Source organism: Fundulus heteroclitus, chromosome 3 (genome assembly GCF_011125445.2).
Source record: "Fundulus heteroclitus isolate FHET01 chromosome 3, MU-UCD_Fhet_4.1, whole genome shotgun sequence".
Taxonomy (NCBI): domain Eukaryota; kingdom Metazoa; phylum Chordata; class Actinopteri; order Cyprinodontiformes; family Fundulidae; genus Fundulus; species Fundulus heteroclitus.
The window spans coordinates 42,102,444-42,120,854 of NC_046363.1; the positions used below are offsets into that span (position 1 = coordinate 42,102,444).

The 18,411-nt window shown below is 39.5% G+C and overlaps 2 protein-coding genes across 2 annotated transcripts; one reads left to right on the forward strand and one right to left on the reverse strand.

Moving 5' to 3' along the window:
* Positions 1-682: 682 nt before the first annotated feature.
* On the reverse strand, positions 683-8,151 carry isg20l2 (interferon stimulated exonuclease gene 20-like 2). Its single transcript, XM_012852673.3, has 4 exons — positions 8,034-8,151; positions 4,880-5,677; positions 3,873-4,073; positions 683-1,769 (listed from the first exon to the last, which is right to left on the reverse strand). Exons 2-4 carry the CDS (start codon positions 5,552-5,554, stop codon positions 1,644-1,646), a joined length of 1,002 nt encoding a protein of 333 aa, XP_012708127.2. The 5' UTR covers positions 5,555-5,677; positions 8,034-8,151; the 3' UTR covers positions 683-1,643.
* Positions 8,152-8,689: 538 nt separating this feature from the next.
* rrnad1 (ribosomal RNA adenine dimethylase domain containing 1) lies at positions 8,690-14,941 on the forward strand. The gene is made up of 8 exons (XM_012852672.3): positions 8,690-9,075; positions 9,183-9,304; positions 10,080-10,296; positions 10,378-10,440; positions 10,634-10,771; positions 11,472-12,229; positions 14,123-14,307; positions 14,388-14,941. Exons 1-8 carry the CDS (start codon positions 8,932-8,934, stop codon positions 14,471-14,473), a joined length of 1,713 nt encoding a protein of 570 aa, XP_012708126.2. The 5' UTR covers positions 8,690-8,931; the 3' UTR covers positions 14,474-14,941.
* The last annotated feature ends 3,470 nt before the right edge of the window (positions 14,942-18,411 follow it).

The window sequence follows — 18,411 nt, forward strand, 5'->3', positions numbered from 1 at the left end:
TAGATCCAATATCACTGTGAAATAGTGAGCTTAAAATGTGCATCAACAGCTGGTAATAAAATGTTTAAATGAAAAATCACTTATCAGCAGGTAAGTAAAAACGTATAAAATGTATCTTTCTATTGTTGAATTACAGTGTTCGTGGTGAATACTTGATTTACATTCGTGAAATGGGCAAAACAGGCCCAAGGGAAAGTTTTAAGCCGTGTTCACTACGAGTGAAAAGTTTGCACACACCTTTGCCATTCAATTGATTTATTTATTACTTCCTATGTAGTAGATACATACTGAAGACATCAAAACTATGAGGCTAAACCAATGGAAGCATGAAACACACACGACATTGTGAAATAAATCCAAATTCCTGTAATATTTTAGATTCTGCTAAATATCCCCCATTTCCTTCGATTACTGCTTTGCATGGCTGGCTTTCTCTCGATGAGCTTCAGATGAGCTGAAATGGTTCTCCTGTCTTGGAGAACCAAGACTGGAGAACCATTTCAGGTCTTTTATTACTAACTCCAGTTCCTGGAGCTAGAAATAAAAAATCAATTCAAACCAATGAATGAGAAGGTGTCTAAACTTTCGACCGGTTGAGTGGATTGTGAATTATGCAAGACAAGAAGTCGTATTCCTGAGTGATGTGGAACTGTAGCAGAATAGGAAAAACATCTTAGGCTGATTGAATCAAAACCATATTTTATTCGTCCCAAAAGCAGCTGGAAAACACTTTCTGGTCCCATAAAACCAGTTTTGGCCAAAACTCCAGCAGGTCTGTTTGGTGCAGAACGCAACACTACATGAACACGAAGAACACCAAACCCACAGTGGAGCGTGATAGAAGCACCATCATACTAAGAACTTCTAAATTACAGAACATGAAACCGATCTTTTTGTTTTCAGGACCAAATATATGGATTTGGTTACATACATTCTTTGCTAAAAAGACATTTCTGCCCCTGAAGTGGCAGGAGCACCATTTAAACTCAGCATGAACCCTGAGAAAGAACGTTACTACTCACAATAAGTCGGTGTCTGGTCTGATCTGTGGAAAGCTCTGCGGTAAAAATTATTGTCTTCTGTCTTTATAAAAGCAATTTTTAAACTACTATGTTTTTCAGAGTATAAGGCGCACTTAAAATGCTTACATTTTCTCAAAAACTGATGTGCGCCTTATAATCTGAAAATGATGGGATATTAAGAAGAATAAAAGACTGAACTCTTGCAGGCACATTTAACCATGCACATCTTTTTTTTAGTTAAGTGTGGAAAATATATTACAAAAATAACTCAACATGCTTTTCAGATCTTACGGTACACCTTTGTAAACCCTACCTGTATAACTGCAGCAACTAAAACATGCTTTATCTTTTACTTCTACATCCACTAATGAGTCACGGTGCACACCGACAACAAAGATGTCTGAGGTCTGTCATGATGAATGCCACTGGTATTAGTACGCTGCAGCTCTAGGTTAACAAAACATCAGTGATGGGGCGAAAGGCTTCTTCACACGGTGCGTCTGCGGGTATTCCCACAACACCAAACTGACACGTTGACTAGGAGAATAAACTTGGTTTTTCATTGGAGGACATCATCAAAGTTAAAGGCAGTTGAACGGAGTTTATTTTGCTGGTTATTTTTCAAACGCAGCACGAAGTAGGCCGAGATTTGGAGAGCAGGGTCCTCTCCCATTCCTCTTCCACCACTTTGTAAAGCTCCATCGTGGCTTTAGCATCCTCCACAGAAGAGTGGCCTTTCTTTCCAGTCTGAGGACAGAAAAGAAGATGGGTTTAGCTTCAAGTTCATAAAAATGTTCTTTATATTATACGCATTAATGTAGCGTATAAAATGACAGCTTGATTCTGAAAGGGACCCAACAATAATAATGGATATTAGAAGCTTTTTACGTCACTAAACATCAAGTCACATTTGCATATAATGTCAACATTTTCAACTAAAAGTAAAAAATGTGGGAGATGATTAAACTGACTATGGCTGAGATACATAAACTCCCTCTGACAATTTAAATCCACGTTTAAAAGATCACATAAAATAAAAGCTGCACTTTAACAACTCAGAACTAACAGCAGAGGTTTTGCTTCAAACATTTCCTTCATGGATAAAGTATTTACTACTGCAGAGCCCGTTTCATGGGCCACAAACCACAAAAAGCACGTTTCTGGCTCAAATACTAAGACCAAATTGAACAAAGATAAAACACAGGATGTCCTGAGGGGCAGATTAAACTGACCAGGAAGACAGAGTTTGTATATTTTTTCCAATCCTCACTAATCAGGGAAATCAGGAGTAAAGTAATAAATGTCCAAACTGCAGATGGGTGATATGAAGGATAAAAACAAACATAAACTGCATCACATCAAAGCCCCAAATATACAAATGTTGAGTAAAAAAATAAAACTAAGCCACGAACAAACAATTTCAGCCCACATTTAATTAAGTGGTGCTATTCTAGAGTTTAACAGCACAAAATACAATTCCATATACCGTATGTTTCAGACTATAAGGCACACTTAAAATTCTTAAATTTTCTCAAAAATCACCTTATCTATGATCACAGTTGTGCTTACTGACTGATTTTATGTGGTACAATGTGCACAAAAATCTGTTAAAATGTGTAAATACGACTTTGGTTAGCAATGAAGCCGCTTTGCTCAATGGATATTAGGAGCATTACGGTACACTGTGTCACTACCTGAGGACCCCTGAGCTGTCTACCAGACTGCCTGACTGTAATGTCTAAACTAGAAGTGCATTCATGTAAGGCAGCCTGGAGTACGCGCTAGCAACAATAAACCTAGTAAGGTAATTCAACATAAAAGTTAAATTTATTTTAGCCTTATGTTAGAAACAGGGCAGCGTAGTCCAGCTAGTCTGTCCTCCCCACAGAGACGGATAGAGAGCAGTGGTCGTGAAGCAGTGATATTACACACATGGGAAGAATTTTTAATGCGCTTTATAATCCAGTGTGCCTTATGGTCCGAAAAATACGGTATATATTGATATTTATTGACATTATTGTGAAATTAACCCTGGAAAAAGTACAGTTCAAACAGCTAAAATAATCCCAAACATACTATTATTTTCTGGGGTATGTAAACATCATAAATTCGTGTTTATTGTTAGTAAGATAAATCACAATTCTTATCACAATAATGGATTTATTGTGCAGTTCAATTATAAACAATACAATAACTTCCCACACCAAAAGATCAGACTTGTGCTCAAGGTTCCTTTAACACAGACGTTCGTAAATGTGTTCGTATTCTGTTGCCCCCATCCAGTAAAATGGATCAAAAATGTAACTTTTATAGTTTTCTGTTTTAATGCATTAAAGCTGTGGTTCTGAAGATTACCCAGAATGCCTTTTAAAATGTATAACATGTATATGGGTTAATTTATAACATTTAATAATGCTTTCTAACAACTGGCATGTTTCAAAATGGCTTTTAGCCCGACTCGTACCTACGGTCAACTTTTACCGAGCTATATCCTCATATGGAAAAAATAATATCAATCCATTAACATTAAATATGAACCTCAGTTACATTGTTTTGTACTTTTTTAACAGTACAACACTCCTACTGTTTGAGAAGCACTACCTTAGCCAAACCAAGAACCTTACAGCAGAAGGAAAACTGCTCTAGAAGCTGAATTAAATCTTTGCACGTTCTATCATCTATCTATCTGCGACAGACTGGCGACCTGTCCAGGGTGAACCCTGCCTCTCGCCCAATGAATGCTGGAGATAGGCACCAGCAACCCCCGCGACCCCATGAGGGATTAAGCGGGTCAGAAAATGGATGGATGGACATTCTATCATGGATGTGACTCAACCTAACTTGGCATACCTGGATCTCGCGGTTGAAGATGGCCTTGGTTAGCCTCTTGAGCGAGGCACACTGCTTCTCAGCGAAACCGGCCTTCTGGTTGAGAAGAGGGATTCTCGACGTGTCCCTCGTCAGGCCGGAAGGGTGAGTGTAACCCAGGGCCTTGAAGTCGTTGTGTATGGCGTGGCCAATAATGACCTTCCCCATTAGCAGCCTCAGGATCTAGAGTCAAAGCACACGTCAGTCGTTCTCATCAGTTATGATGCTAATGATCTTAATGTCACAGAGAGAGAAAAAAAGAACTCTAAATGTGAATTTTCCCTCCTAATCTCTCAGTTTTTAATGTGTTGAACTTGGGCCGCATTCTCTATTACAAACAAGTCATTTTGCTGCATGAGCCTTTAACTTGGTTTTAGTATTTCTCAGTGTTGTAGTCAAGTCACTATGCCTCGAGTCCGAGTCCAGGTTCGAGTCTCCAGTGTTCAAGTCCGAGTCAAGTCCAAGTCATTAAAAAAAAATCAGAGTCCAGTCTGAGTCGAGTCACTATTGATCAAGTTCCGCACTAAAGTAAGCATAGCCTACATGTTTTTAAACTGAAAAAAAAAATCCACACTCCACCACATTGCACTAATAATTTAGATATTAAAATCATACACCAAATAATATTCTAATGACATATTAAAATTATAGCCTAATGATATTAAAAAAAAGTCGAGTCTTTTTCTTAATTTCCGAGTCAGAATGATCTGAATGTAGGAGTCCGAGTCCAAGTTCGAGCCATCAGTGCTCAAGTCAAAGTCAAGTCACGAGTCTCTAAATTTAGCTAATGACTCGGACTCGAGTTCGAGTCTCGGACTCGAGTATTTCAACACTGGTATTTCTGTTGGTCTTTAAAGCAACATCTATGATAATAACCCTTAAGTATAAATGTGGAATGACAAAATCATACTAAGAACAGGAGAAATAACAGACTTGGGTGTTTTATTTGCCGTTATTGTGTGCCAAACGATTCTTAAACCTCTCATCACCTCCTTCCTGGCCTCTGCGTACGGCGTGGCTTTGAACAGGTCCCTGGGCCGAATGCCGCTCCATCGCGTGCGGTAGTCTGTCACAGGCAGGGGGGGCTGGATGAACTTGTCGTAGACCACGTCCCCGTCATACGAGACGATACTGCAGCGGGCCAGCTGACACACACTGCCTTTGGGTCCTGCACCCACCATCTCACAGTCGATGGCGAGGTACTTTGTGGGGTTCCCTGCGGAGGCGGAGAGCTTATGGCTGCTGGATGGCGAGGGGCCGGAGCCCACGGCCGTGGTTTTGGTGCTGACTGGCTGTGTTGGCGTTTTACGGCTGCCTTCTTTTGTCACAGTGACAGTCGTTGATGAAGGGTTAGAGGAGGAGGAGGATGTGGACCTGGAGCTACAGACAGAGCTGCTGGTAGAACTGTGAGGGGAATGTTTGCCGTTTGCAGCTCTGGGAGGTGGTGGATGTTTGCTGAAAGACCCATTCTGGTTTGAAGTTTTTGTTTGTTTAAAGCTGCTCCTCTGCTGAGAGTCATTTTGTTTATCTTTGAGATACCCCTTCGCCTTCAAATATTTCATTTTCTTAAAAAACTTCTTCTTCTCCATCTTTTGCTTCTCTGTGAGCCCAATTCGCTGTGGGGGGTCACCACTGGACGAAAGGTGGATCATGATGTCGGACATGCTGGAGACCGGTCCGCTCTATTCTTCATGCAACTGGACCCAACCACACGCTTTCACTCACAGCTTCAACGAGTCGCTTCTCTTTAAAGTCCAATCAGATCAAACCAGTTAAAACAAAACATCCTGCAAGACAAAAAAAACATCATCAAACCCTATCTTGGGTCTTTATAGAATATTTCATCAGCCTGGTTTTGTCACCTGAAAATATAAATGTACAGATTTAACATGTGAATTCAGAATGCAGATGGCTGACCAGGAAAAGGACAATAAAATTATAATTACACTGACAATGCATGATTTAAATAACGACTAACTCGTCTATTTGAGATGTTTTAGTCTGGGCACAAGCAAAGTAAAACTTTCTACCCCACACTTTGAAACACGGCTCCTATAAAGCTGTGAGAAAATATCCAGATGAAAACAGAGAATTGTTGTTTCCATTCTGTTTCTTCCTACTTCGTTTATACCCATAACACAACGTTTAGTTACTATGTAATAAAACAACAGTGCATCAGTTGATTTCCTTCGCAGTTAAATATTTTTGGGAACTCTAAAGACAAGTGACCATACAACGGCTTAAATGTTAGACTGAACTTCTTTTGCATCAGAGCTCTTCTGCGGCGGTTTGTCGGAGCAGCAGCTCATCTGCGACTGAAAGGAAGCAGTTAGATGAGCTCATCAGGAAGGCCGGTTCTGTCCCTGGATGTCCACTGGACCCAGTGCAGGTGGTGGGAGACAGAAAGGCTCAAGCAAAAAGTAACATCTTTGTTGGAGAATGTTAAAAACTGTCATGTTTCTGTCACGTTTCTAGGAGGCGGTGAGTCTTTTGAGACTCAACAACATGCGTAGAGCTCACTAACGCCTCTTTTCTTTCTCCAGTGTTTGTTGTTTTCTCCCTGCTCGCCTTCCTTTGTCCTCCTTCACTTCTGTAGCAGCGTTACTGCGCCACTCACTGGTGTGGCGTAGATATTAGAGCGGCTATTATGGCTTCATCTTTATGCATAAACCTTTCTGTGCAGATACAATACTCTGCTCCATGTGGATGTAGCCTAAATACGCCTAAGAACGTTATTGCCGTCTACATGACAACGGAGACCAGGGCGTTTTCAAAATGTTCCACTCTGGAACGCGTTTTACAATGTAGCCATTTAGAGAGGAAACATTTACTGCTATGGTGCACATAAACAGCGGAAATGCGACTGCTCTGTTCCGCTTACACTAAAAACGTTCCGTAAACAGGGCCAGAGTCTGATTGCATATTATTTTCTAAATATTTTATAATACACTCGATCACATTTGATTGCGATTTTGATCCATGTTTGGGCCTGTTGACTATGAAGTTATTCTTATTTATCTCCATAAATCATAAAAAATAGGAAACTGCAAAGAGGACGAAAAGGTGGGAATGTAAGATGTACGGATCGGCAAACAGCTGAACTGACCCCAAGTCCTACTTTATTCATACAAAATACCTAAGGTTATAAGATAAGCGTATTTTAATTGATCATAATGTGTGCTAGTAGATTATTATTTGTCATAAAACTATGGTTCATTACAATAAACTATGCAGAGATTGTATAACGTTTCTTTAAATTATTGGTTGTTAAAACAGGATAAAATATCCCATCTGGTTCAAACTAAAGCGTGCTCAGCTCAAAATGTTTAGCAGTGAAAGTTTGTGTTTAAATAAAGTTCAGAATGAAACAAGAAAAACAACAATATAGTCAATGGGGTTTATTAAATAACGGGCTCTACTTTTTTGTGTTAAAGCCCCGACCACGCCTGTTGCTGCACACTGCCAGTCAGCTGGTTTACAGGTTCCTACAAATTTCCTTCGGTTACAAACACGACACAAAACGGCTGTTTGGGATTTTGTTACTATGTAAAACTCAGAAAACCATCCTGTGGAAACCAAATTAATGCAATCTATCATTCTTGTTAAGGTAACACCGTTTCAAAATGGAATGAATGGTTAGTAAGTCATGAACTAATTAACTGCACAACATCATATCATAGATCATATTACATGATTTGTTTAAACGTTTTGAGGTGTAAATACAGTGGAAAGACCAGCCAACCATGTCTGTCTCTAACCTCACTAGCAGTTCACAATGAGCTGTTACAATCCGGGGTTGTTTTTTTTACATTCTATAGAAGTATAACTCAGACTTTAAATTATTTTTATCAAACGTCTTTACAGGTAACTGAGTAGCAAACTAAATGTCAATCGAAAGTCAGAATTTCAACACAATAAAATTCCTAAAAGGTCGAATAAATATACAACTCTTCCCTCTACGCTGTTCTACGTTACTTTCACCGCTGACATAGCCGTAGGTAGCCGCAAATAACGTCTTGTCGCGGCTAACGTTAGCTCGCTAAAGCTAGCAGCGGTTGTAACTCGTGAAAACGGAGATAACTGAACATAAAAAGAACGTTTCGAAATCTGTTTCTGGGTTTTTATAAGTTGAACATTACATACCCTAAAAGGAAATCTCGAAACATAACGTTTAAAACCACGTTAAAGCATCTGTCCCTGCCGAGGGAATGCCCCAGCAGTCTGACCAAAATAAACCAACTTCCGGGTCATGCTGCCTTAAGGTTCCACGTGCAGCGTCAGGTAAACAATACCCCCATGACAGCTGTGCGTCTCTGTAGAGTATTTATAAGTATTTATAAGTATTCACAACACACTGAGGAGTTATTTTTCTTTAACAGGCTTTTTATAAATAATTTTTAAACTTGTAGGCTTCAACGAGGAAATGGATTATTACATGTTTGTAATAACTATATGACAAAATAACTACATGGCAAGTTACGAGAAAGTAAAGTTGATTAAAAACCTGAAGTTTTAATGCTCTCCTTTTCATTTATGGATTTTTTCAAATTATTTTGCTGTAAAATAGTAACCTTTTTTAGTATCATTTAGTTTTCCTTTTTTATTTCTTGCTTTTTTGCTGTAATTTTCACGTTCATAGAAAATATTAAATGGATATTTATAATCATTTAGCTGCTTGATAAAATCAGCTAAAAATTACTATTATTATTATTGATTAAATTAACTACTGATTGCAAAAGGATGTCTTTGAGTTTTGTAGAAATAAAGTACTCCGGCTAAAAGCCTGCAGATGTAGAGCCCAAATTTACAGGGAGTTATTGAACGCATCGCCAATGCACGCTGAAAAGTTTAGCTGCAGTGCCTAGCTAGTCTCTCAAAGCAGTCGCCGTTTATTATATATAAAGTTGTTTTTGTTACGTTTTAACAGTTTGATTCGAGGAGAAACTGCTACGCTTCCTGGTATTTAATAAAGTTTTAATTCAAACGGGAACGCCGCTTTGGGACGCTAACGCATGTTAGCATTAGCTTACGGGATAACCCCATGTCCGAGCAGCCGTCAGTGTCAGCAGCACAACATGTGGAGGAGTTTAGGGCCAGTTTTACTGCAGGACAACAGAGAGAACTGGCGAAGAGACTCACCACGTTTCTGGCTCAGTACAGCCATCTGACCGACTCTTTTATTATTGTGCGTAGGCTCAGATTTCAACACACAGCAAACCAGTTGGATAAATCGTGTAGTTTGATTCAGCAGTTTTCAAAAGCTCAGTTGTTAACTGTTTGCTGGATTTATAGGAGTTCTTCACTGAAAATCTCTGGCAGACATTACCCAGACCCTGGCAGGCGGTGCTGCAGGACCTCTCATACCCGCAAACTGCACGTCTGCTGCTGGATGCTTCCCATGATGAAGACAGGAGGTACTGATGGATTATAACCTAGCATTTTGAAAAATGTGTTAAATATATATATATATATATATATATATATATATATATATATATATATATATATATATATATATATAAGTATTTAGTCTGCTCAGACATCCATTTCCCAATGTGTTATGTTTTAGTTTTTTGCCTTATTTTAAATTTTTATTTATTTAAAAAGGGACAGTACATATTAATGAACATACATATCATATGCGAATGTGCTAGATTGTAGCCACTGGCTAATTTCATCTGTAGTCCCTGGACATGTTGATCTTAATATTTCATTTAAAATAAAGGAAACATAAGACACATACATGACAATCAAGACAGAAACAGTACATTAGGGTCCCTCACAACAGCAAATTACACACAGGATAGACTCTGGACCAAGACAGACAGGACCAATTACGCATTAATATACACAAAAGAGTAGTTATAGTATTTTCTTTAACTTTGCACATGTCCCAAGTGTCGATTTGAATTCTTATGCTCAAAAAAATGCATAAAAAAACATTATGCAACACTTACATTGTCCTTATTTTACTAATTTAGTTCATCCTTTCAATATCACTATTTCAACCTTGGTTTCTTTAAGTTGCTTTAATTTCTCACTTACAATAACCTTGTGTGTGAAGGGTGCACTACAAGAGACAAGAGAGTAAAGTGCATCTATAAAAAAAAAAAAAGTATAAAAAAGTGCAATTTGTTTTATTCGTTTCAGAAAAGGAAACATTGATAAGGAAAGACTTTGTGATTGCAGGTACCCGTCGGTGTGGCCCCTGTCCCTCCTGGCTTTCCGTGCCACAGCTCATGCTCTGGCCTTTCCCAGAGAGTGCAGGCCTGACCGAGGCAGGGTGGCTGGTTCGCAGAGGCCTGATGAGTTCCTGAAGAACCAGAGTCAGAGTTCTTTACTGGGCCACATATTCAGGAAGCACGTCAAACCCAAGAAACAGCATGAGATCCGAAAGCTCGGCACGGTACCGCAGGTTCTGTTGGCTCGTGTGGCTTGTTGTCGTTTCCTTGTTACACGTTGTATTTTTCTCCCTCTTTCTTCCCAGCTTGTTAAACAACTCTGTGACCAGACAGGCTGCAGGAGAGTGGTGGACGTGGGCTCTGGCCAGGTATGATTACCTTGCATTAATTAACTATTGGCTGCACTTTAACTATTAACGCATTTTGCAACAATATTGGACATAATCGGATCTGTAGCCGGTGACATTCTCTCTGTTATGAGACACAGAAGGTTTCTTATTGGAATAAAAAATGATCACAAACTGAACACTGCATCTTTTCCAACATTTATGCTTGAAAAAGGGTCACCTGAGCCGTTTCCTGTCCTTCGGGCTCGGACTGTCAGTGACGGCTATTGAGGCGGATCACACCCTGGCTGCTATGGCCGTCAAGTATGATGGAGAGTTACTGTGGACCCTGGAGAAAGAAAAACAGAAAAAGGTGCGTATCTTACCACACATACTTCACATCGACTTGTTTTACGTCACGGCAGTCGTATTTTATAAATCAGTCCATGTGTTCTGATCACCTTTAGCAGGGATCAAACATAGCTTTCATTAAACCCACATTTCTGTATTAATGTTTTTTCTTAGTGGTCAGATGTAATGTTCTAACCTTAAACGTTGTGTTTTCATTAGCTGTAAGCAGAAAATCTGCATAATAAACAGAAATAAAGGCTTGAGAACATTGATCTGCGTGTAATTAATCTATATAATGAGTTTCACTTAGTGAATTAAACTACTAAAATAAATAAACCTTTTAATAAAATGAAATTTTACTGAATGTGACTGAAATGGCCTTTCTCTTTCTGATGTTTATTCTCATGTAAATTTACTCCCAAAGTTTTATACCCAGCTGGTATTGATCCTAGCAGAGTTATTTATGATGTTAACAGCGATTATTGGGATAAAGTCAAGTTGCAGTTGCTGTTTTTGGCCACTTGGGGGAACCAAGCTTCATATTTACAACATCGCACTGACAGCTTCTCGCTTCATAGACTCAAAAACGTGAACCAGGGCAGTAGTCCTCTTTACGTTAACGTTGTATTTTCAGTTAATGCATAGAAAATTTGTTTGTTGGGGGAAATACATTTATGTTCAGTGAACATTACATAATTGTTTGTTTTTAACCTTCGACTTAGAGCTGCTCCTTTCAACCTCCTGAAGCACGCTCCGTTCCACGGCACATCGCTGGATGGGTGAACCCCAGAGCATCATGGGAAGCTTTTATCAAGCAGCTGGAATATGCAAATCACGCCATGGAAGGAGCCCAGACTTCATCTGCACCCAGCAAAAAGAGACGTGCAGATCTAACTCAGACCGATGGCCTTTGGCTCAGTTCAGACCGGAGTGAGCGTGAACAGATGCCGTCTGAGGGACGCTGTTGTTCAGACATCCGGACGTTCTCTGAAGAGGCCAGAGACGCCGAGGAGACCCGTCTGCTGGACTATCCACACTTTGTCCTGACTGGTCTCCACGCCTGCGGCGACCTCAGCGCCACCCTCCTCCGCCACTTTGTCAGCTGCCCTCAGGTCCGTGGCATCACCTCAGTGGCGTGTTGCTACATGAAGATCACAACCAAAGAAAACCCCACCCCTCCAGGACTGATCCCACCTCCCACTCCACTCACACCCGGTGCTGAGGCAGCTCCCCTTGGGTTTGGCTACCCGATGAGCTCCTGGGTGAGAGGGTTGCCTGGACACCAGCTCTCCTATAAAGCACGGGAGGGGGCGTGTCATGCTGTGGAGGACTACGCGCGGAGGCTTGTGGAGGAGAGCCAGCTGCTGCGGACGCACTGTTACCGAGCGATGCTGGAGACGTTCATCAGGGACGCGAGACCGGACCTCCGCAGGGCAGGAATCCAGACCATAAAGAAAGCCCACTTATTAGCTTTTACTGAGTGAGTGAACCCTGCCGCCTCCAAGCATCCATCAAGGTTTTAATTGTTCCAGACTCATTATCATATCGTGATGATGAAATAGAACAAATATCCTCAGATGTCTTATTTGTCCATAAACACAACAATAATTGTCTTCTTACCTATAGCCATATAGCCAAATTATATGCCTATAAAAAAGACCAAAAAATGTTTGATCATGATAAAATAAGGTCATATAAACACCAAGCATCCATCCTGATAGTGTATTGATGGTCCTTTTTGAGCTTAAAAATAAGCCCAGCACCAGGCGCGATGAGCAGATATAAACAGGCATGGCGCCATCTACAGGCAGTATAAGAACTAAAATTAATAAATCACTATTTATAATAATGCTGAACCGAGCCTGACCCTCTGAACTGCCTCGCAGTAAAGCTGCAGCTCGGCGTGATCGAAGACCAACTGTTATTAATTAAATAAACTGATCTACAGCAACTGTAAAAGCCTCATATCAGAACATTTCGGAGAAATTAATTTCCTGTTCATAAACAAAAAACAGGGACACAGCATCAAGGTAATCTATCAGTCTATTTATAAGGTTTTTACTTAAGAAAGTACAGGCTAAGAAGAGCATTGCTATCACTATTATCACAGTATTAATAAGGACGTTTACTCACGTCAATCACCTCTGTGGTCACATCCCGGCAGCTTTAGCTTCTACATCAGTGAACACCAACGTTCAGACTGTTTTCCCAGCACTAGTCCAGTTTTTCCCTCTTGGGATCGCTGGATCCGCTGGATCTTGGGCCATTCTTCATTGTTTCCAATTTTTTGCTGGGAGATGCTAATAGCCGTTAGCCGCTTCCTGGTTTATGCCCTGCTGCACATGTGCATTGTCATACTTCCTTTGTTATTGTAAATAAACACAAAAGGCTTTGTTTACTAACAAACTGAGCAAAAACAAAGCTTAAAACGCCAAAATAACAACTAATACACCAGCAGGACATGAAAGCTTTCATAAAAACTTTATATGCCACCAGAGTGAGCTACTGACGTATACATAAAAAAAAAAGTCAAATAACGGGGCTTTGCTCCTTTAAAGTGTTTAACTTGAGCAAAGAAAATCTGTTACTGTTAGAATTAAGTTAGTTTGTGTTTAAAGAATTTAACCCTAAACCTAAATACAATTCTAAATTAAAGTAAAGTATTTATTATACAGTATAATACTGTTTTAAAAATGGAGCAGGTGTAAATTTTATAGTATAGTAACACGCGTGAGGGGAGGAAATTCTATAAAAGTGACAGCATGATTCTATCAATTAAAACTAGAAATGTAAGGAAATCTCTGGCACTAAAGAAATCGGCTGATTCTTCAGCTGATCGGACCCGACTGTTTTCCCGTCACTGGAAACTCCTACATCTTTCTTCAGTCAGTAAACACACCATATGTAACCAGAATACAACGCACTTCAGTGTGGATCCTGTAACTGAGTGAGGAAGATTTAAAGTTAGCTGTTTTTAGTATCCATGGGGTAACGTGAATCATTTTTGTCGTAGTCTGAAAATAAAAGTAAAACTGGGCTTTTCAGGGAGCGCTCCTCCTCGCTGAGATGAGGCGTCTGCCCCCGGCATAATAATTAATGACTGCTCACTGACAGGAGGAGCAGAAAAATATCATGAATGCTTTTGTCATATCTTCCTATGATGTAGTTTGTAGAGAGAAGCAGCCAAAATTTGGTGTTGTCAGGTCAAAGGTGTCTCTAAATAGGGGGAAAAAATCTGCCATTATTGTAGAATAAAGACTTTAAATTGTATTAATGTGCTACCTTTAGTCTTCTTATACTGTTTTAAACGAATATATCCTCAGTGCATTTCCAGTTTATGACCCAGCTTCTTTCCATCCTCTGCTTTGGTTAGATACGCCCGTCTGGGCCTGCCGCGCGTCGGCCTGCCTCCTGATTTAGCCCTGGACCAGGAGCGGGTGGCGGCCATGTTGGAACAGCAGAACAAAGTGGTGGTGTACTTCACTCTGAGCCTGCTGCTCGCTCCTGTGGTGGAGACCTTGGTGCTGCTGGACAGGATGATCTATCTGAAGGAAAACGGTGAGCCGCTGCATAGTCTGGGATGAATATTTGACATTTTTGTCCCCACCACCGCACTAAATAATGTAATGTCTCTACAGGTCTGGACAGTCAGCTGATTCCTCTCTTCAATCCAAATTTTTCCCCAAGAAACTTTGTGCTGGTTGCTCTGAAGCCGTCCAGATAATTTGTACAAAACGCAGCCCATGCACTGGTTAACCTGTTTGTAGCAGAATGGATGCAGGAAGTTAAGGCTTTGCCTTACTAGCTGGGATAAGTTAGCAGTCGTGTTTTCATCAGTGTTTGTGCTGCATGGATATCAGATTTACAGGCTGATGTAGATTGTTGTGTAAAGCCTTCTAAAAGGGAAACTATTCAGGAATAGCTCTATAATCTGAAAATAAAGTGTGTGCCAAACTGCCATATTTATATTTTTACCTCCAAATCGTGACTGTCTTCCAAAATTTGACTCATGGTTTGGTTTCTGATGACGTGGTTGTTGTAACATTGCTGTATTTTATTTTAACTGTAAGTTATTTTATCCATTTTTTTAAATGACGTTTTAGGTCTCGGTCATCTTTGCTTCTGCACTGTGACCTAATGTGTAAAATAAAAAAATAATCTAAAAAATAAAGCTTTAGGTTTTTGCAGCCAAGTCTTGTGTCATGCGTCTCATTAACCTTGTTTAGTTAATGAAGAAGTGTGTGAAGCAGTGTCCTGAATTCAAAATGCAGTTGCATTTAAAGGTCTGTTCAAATCTATTTCAGAGAATAGATTTGTGGAATTTTATAGATTGAATAAACAATCTTAGTGTTTTTTATTTCTTTTTCTTTCTTTTTTTTTGATGACTCAGCGTGACACAGGAGGAACAAATAGTTTATTTTCTTTTTCAGATGGAGGCACCAATGTTGAGAAGAGCAGCTGCAGAATTCAGAATTTACTGATAACATATAGTTCAAAAATTATTTCCCTTTTTTAGGATTTGCTGCCAAACTCTCACCAGTTTTATGCTGGTAAAGAAAAAATAACATGTTAGAGTTTTGCTTTGTGAAACAGAGCATCTCACCTCCCTAAACCTGGAAAATCTGAATGTGATCGTAGAAATCCCAGATTTAGTGTCATTCCATCACAATCTATCTAGTTTTTGGTTTTCTGTCTTTTTCCTTCATTTCCCTGTGGCTGTCCTTTTAACTCTTCCCTTCTGCCTTATTTTCTTAGATTATTCTTGCGCTCTTCTTCATTTAGATATCATTTTAAGATGTGTTTTATAATTTCTCGTCATCTTCCAGTTTCTCTGTTTTATATTCGCCTGAATGACACAAGATTTGGAAACTACTGGGAGCTGACAGCCTTTCCAGGTGTTATGATTGATTTCTAATCTTTTAAATTTAACTTTTTACTTCTGATTTACTTTCGTCTGTAGCACTTTGAGACACCTAAAGAGCACTATATGTTATTCCATACATTTTCTCTACCCCGTTAATCCATGCTGGGTCGTGGTGGGTTGCCTACCTCCAGCACTCAGTGGGGGAGAAGTGGGGTAATCCTCAGGCAAATCTATTTATTGTTTTTTAAGTAGTTATTGTCATTATTAGCTCCAAAGACTGGAGGAGCTCTGCTGAGCTCTTTGACAGGAATGCCGTCACTGATACAGGAAGTGGTAGAATAATGATCAACAGGGATGAACCAAACAGCCAATAGTCCAGTCATTTAAGCGGGGCGGTCCAGATCTGTTTTATCCACTGGGGTCACAGAGCAGGTGTAACACGCCCACTTAATGCTCACACAGTTTTGTTTTTCCTGTCTGCACAGTTTAGCGGTACTATTTGGAATCTTTGAGGATCAGGCCCTTACTGTTGAGTACATTTTCTCTGAGTTTTGTCATAAAACATAATTTCCCGTAAACTTGCTCTGGTTGCTACTTTTATTCATTCACCAGTAAATATTTTGGGGTATTTTGCAGTCTGGAAATCTAGCTTGTTTCAGTAAGTAACTCCCCCATCCTTTTATCACCTGTCATGTTGTTTAAGAAAGGAGCTAATTTATGGTAGAACAGCATTAGTCTAAATGTTAGATGGGTTTAGGATGAATAATCATCCGGTTTATTTACTCTGAATGCAAACAGTTGGTATTTTCTCTGCTGCTTTGTTTTTGTTCCACCCAGAGGTTTGATTTAACGCGCCAGCTCGCACACATGAGAAAAGATTTAATCACAACCAACTGTTGCCCACCGAGATGTTGACGCTCTGAACCAAAAGCTGGACCCACCCAGAAAGGATCTGAGCTAATTAAAGTTTGTGAGATACTTTAATATGCAGAGATACTTTGTTAGTTAAAGTTTAAAAAATATATATATGTTACATTAATAATGCAGACTGTCTTATTGCGATGATTTGGTGTTTACTTAGAGAGTTACCAGTCTGTTGGCATAATGTTTCTCCCTTTATCCTTCAGCAACACATTCAACCTCACGCATAGACCAACAGATGACGCATGTGGATTTGTTTAGTTAGGAACGCCTTAAGCTGCAGGAGAGTCTTGTGTTTCAGTTTTACAGTTCGGGGGAGTTTCTGGGGAAATGGTAAAGCAAAGAAATACAACACAGGCTGTTGCATAAGAGAAAAGCAGTCACAACTGGAGCGCACCAAACCTCAGCAGCAACTTATTTTTGAAATTAGGTAAATACATATATAGTCCATAACAATGCATCTGTGTTTTACTACACATACAGAAGAAGCACTCCTTTAACAACTTTTCTGGCCTAACAAGAAAGCCCTGGATAAATATTTTCAAAACTTTCATTGAGACATTAATCCAAATCAGTTTATCTACAAAACAAACACATCTGTTGTAGAGAATAAAAACAAGAGTGAACAATTTTAAATGAAGATTTTGTTCATTTTAAGCCTCTTTTGAACCTTTTTTCGACATCCTTCACTTTTCTTCATTTTTTTTCTTCTGGTGGAGCCATTATTGTTTTTGTTTTTAATTTTTCCATATGCTTGGACTAATAGTAATGCTGAAAAACAAAATATATCTTCAGTTTCAGCTTTTGAGCTCAAACCCAAAGGTTTTAGGTTCTAAAATTGACTGTAATGTAGAATTATTCAGTATTTGAACCTCTTTCTCCTTCTGAAGAAAGGTACTCCCAGAGCATGATGCTGCCACCAGCGTGTTTTACTGTGGGTATATTGTTCTTCTGGCGATACTGCTGTTCTGTTTTTGTACCAAACTCACCTTTTGGAACTGTGACGAAAAGTTCCAGCTTCATCAGACCATAACTCATTCTTCCAAAAGGTTTAGTTATTCCACTCTACTTCTTACTCCAGTTATATGGAAAATAGTGCAGACTGTTGTAACACCTTGAACACAATCCTTACTTAGGTGGTAAATTAAACTTAGGTGGTAAATCGACAAATGTCAGGAGAACCCTGCTGGGACAGAGGAACATGTTCTGTGGTTCTAATCTGATTCACTGCAACAGTTCTGCTCACCAGCAACCTGGTTCAGAAAGTGTTAGTTTACAGGTTTTTTTGGTATTTTAGTGGAATATTCTAAGACATTTTATGAAAGAAAGGGGCCTATTTTTTACATTGCAACACTATTTTAACAGGGGTGTGTAAACTTTCCATGTACACTGGGAGTTTAGAAATTTCGGTCCTCTGACAGGGTTCAAGCAACTTTATGTGCAGAAAACAACACACATGTGTAATGCTTAGTTCCTCAGTGTCAAAACATGATAAAAACACGCTTACCTGCAAACCTGAAGATGTTTTCACCATCTTCAGTCATTTAAAAGGGGATCTTACACAGGTTCTGATTTTGATTACTACATTTTAACTATGATGGTTAAGCCATGAACTTTAAAGGATCTTTAAAGAGGAGAAAGACTAACCTGGTAATTTTCTCAACACTAAAGGTTCATGAAGGCAAAACCTGTTTCAGTTTTTTTTCTGCTGAAGTATGTAGTAATTTATAAAACACATTTTCACCCATATGCTTCACCCATAAAGCATTTTACCACAACCAGATGTACTACATGCCACAACTCTCTCGAGCATATGGCTTGAGCATCTCAGAGAGAGAGCCCCAGATCAGGGGCCTGCATGGCTTCTGTCTTATTTT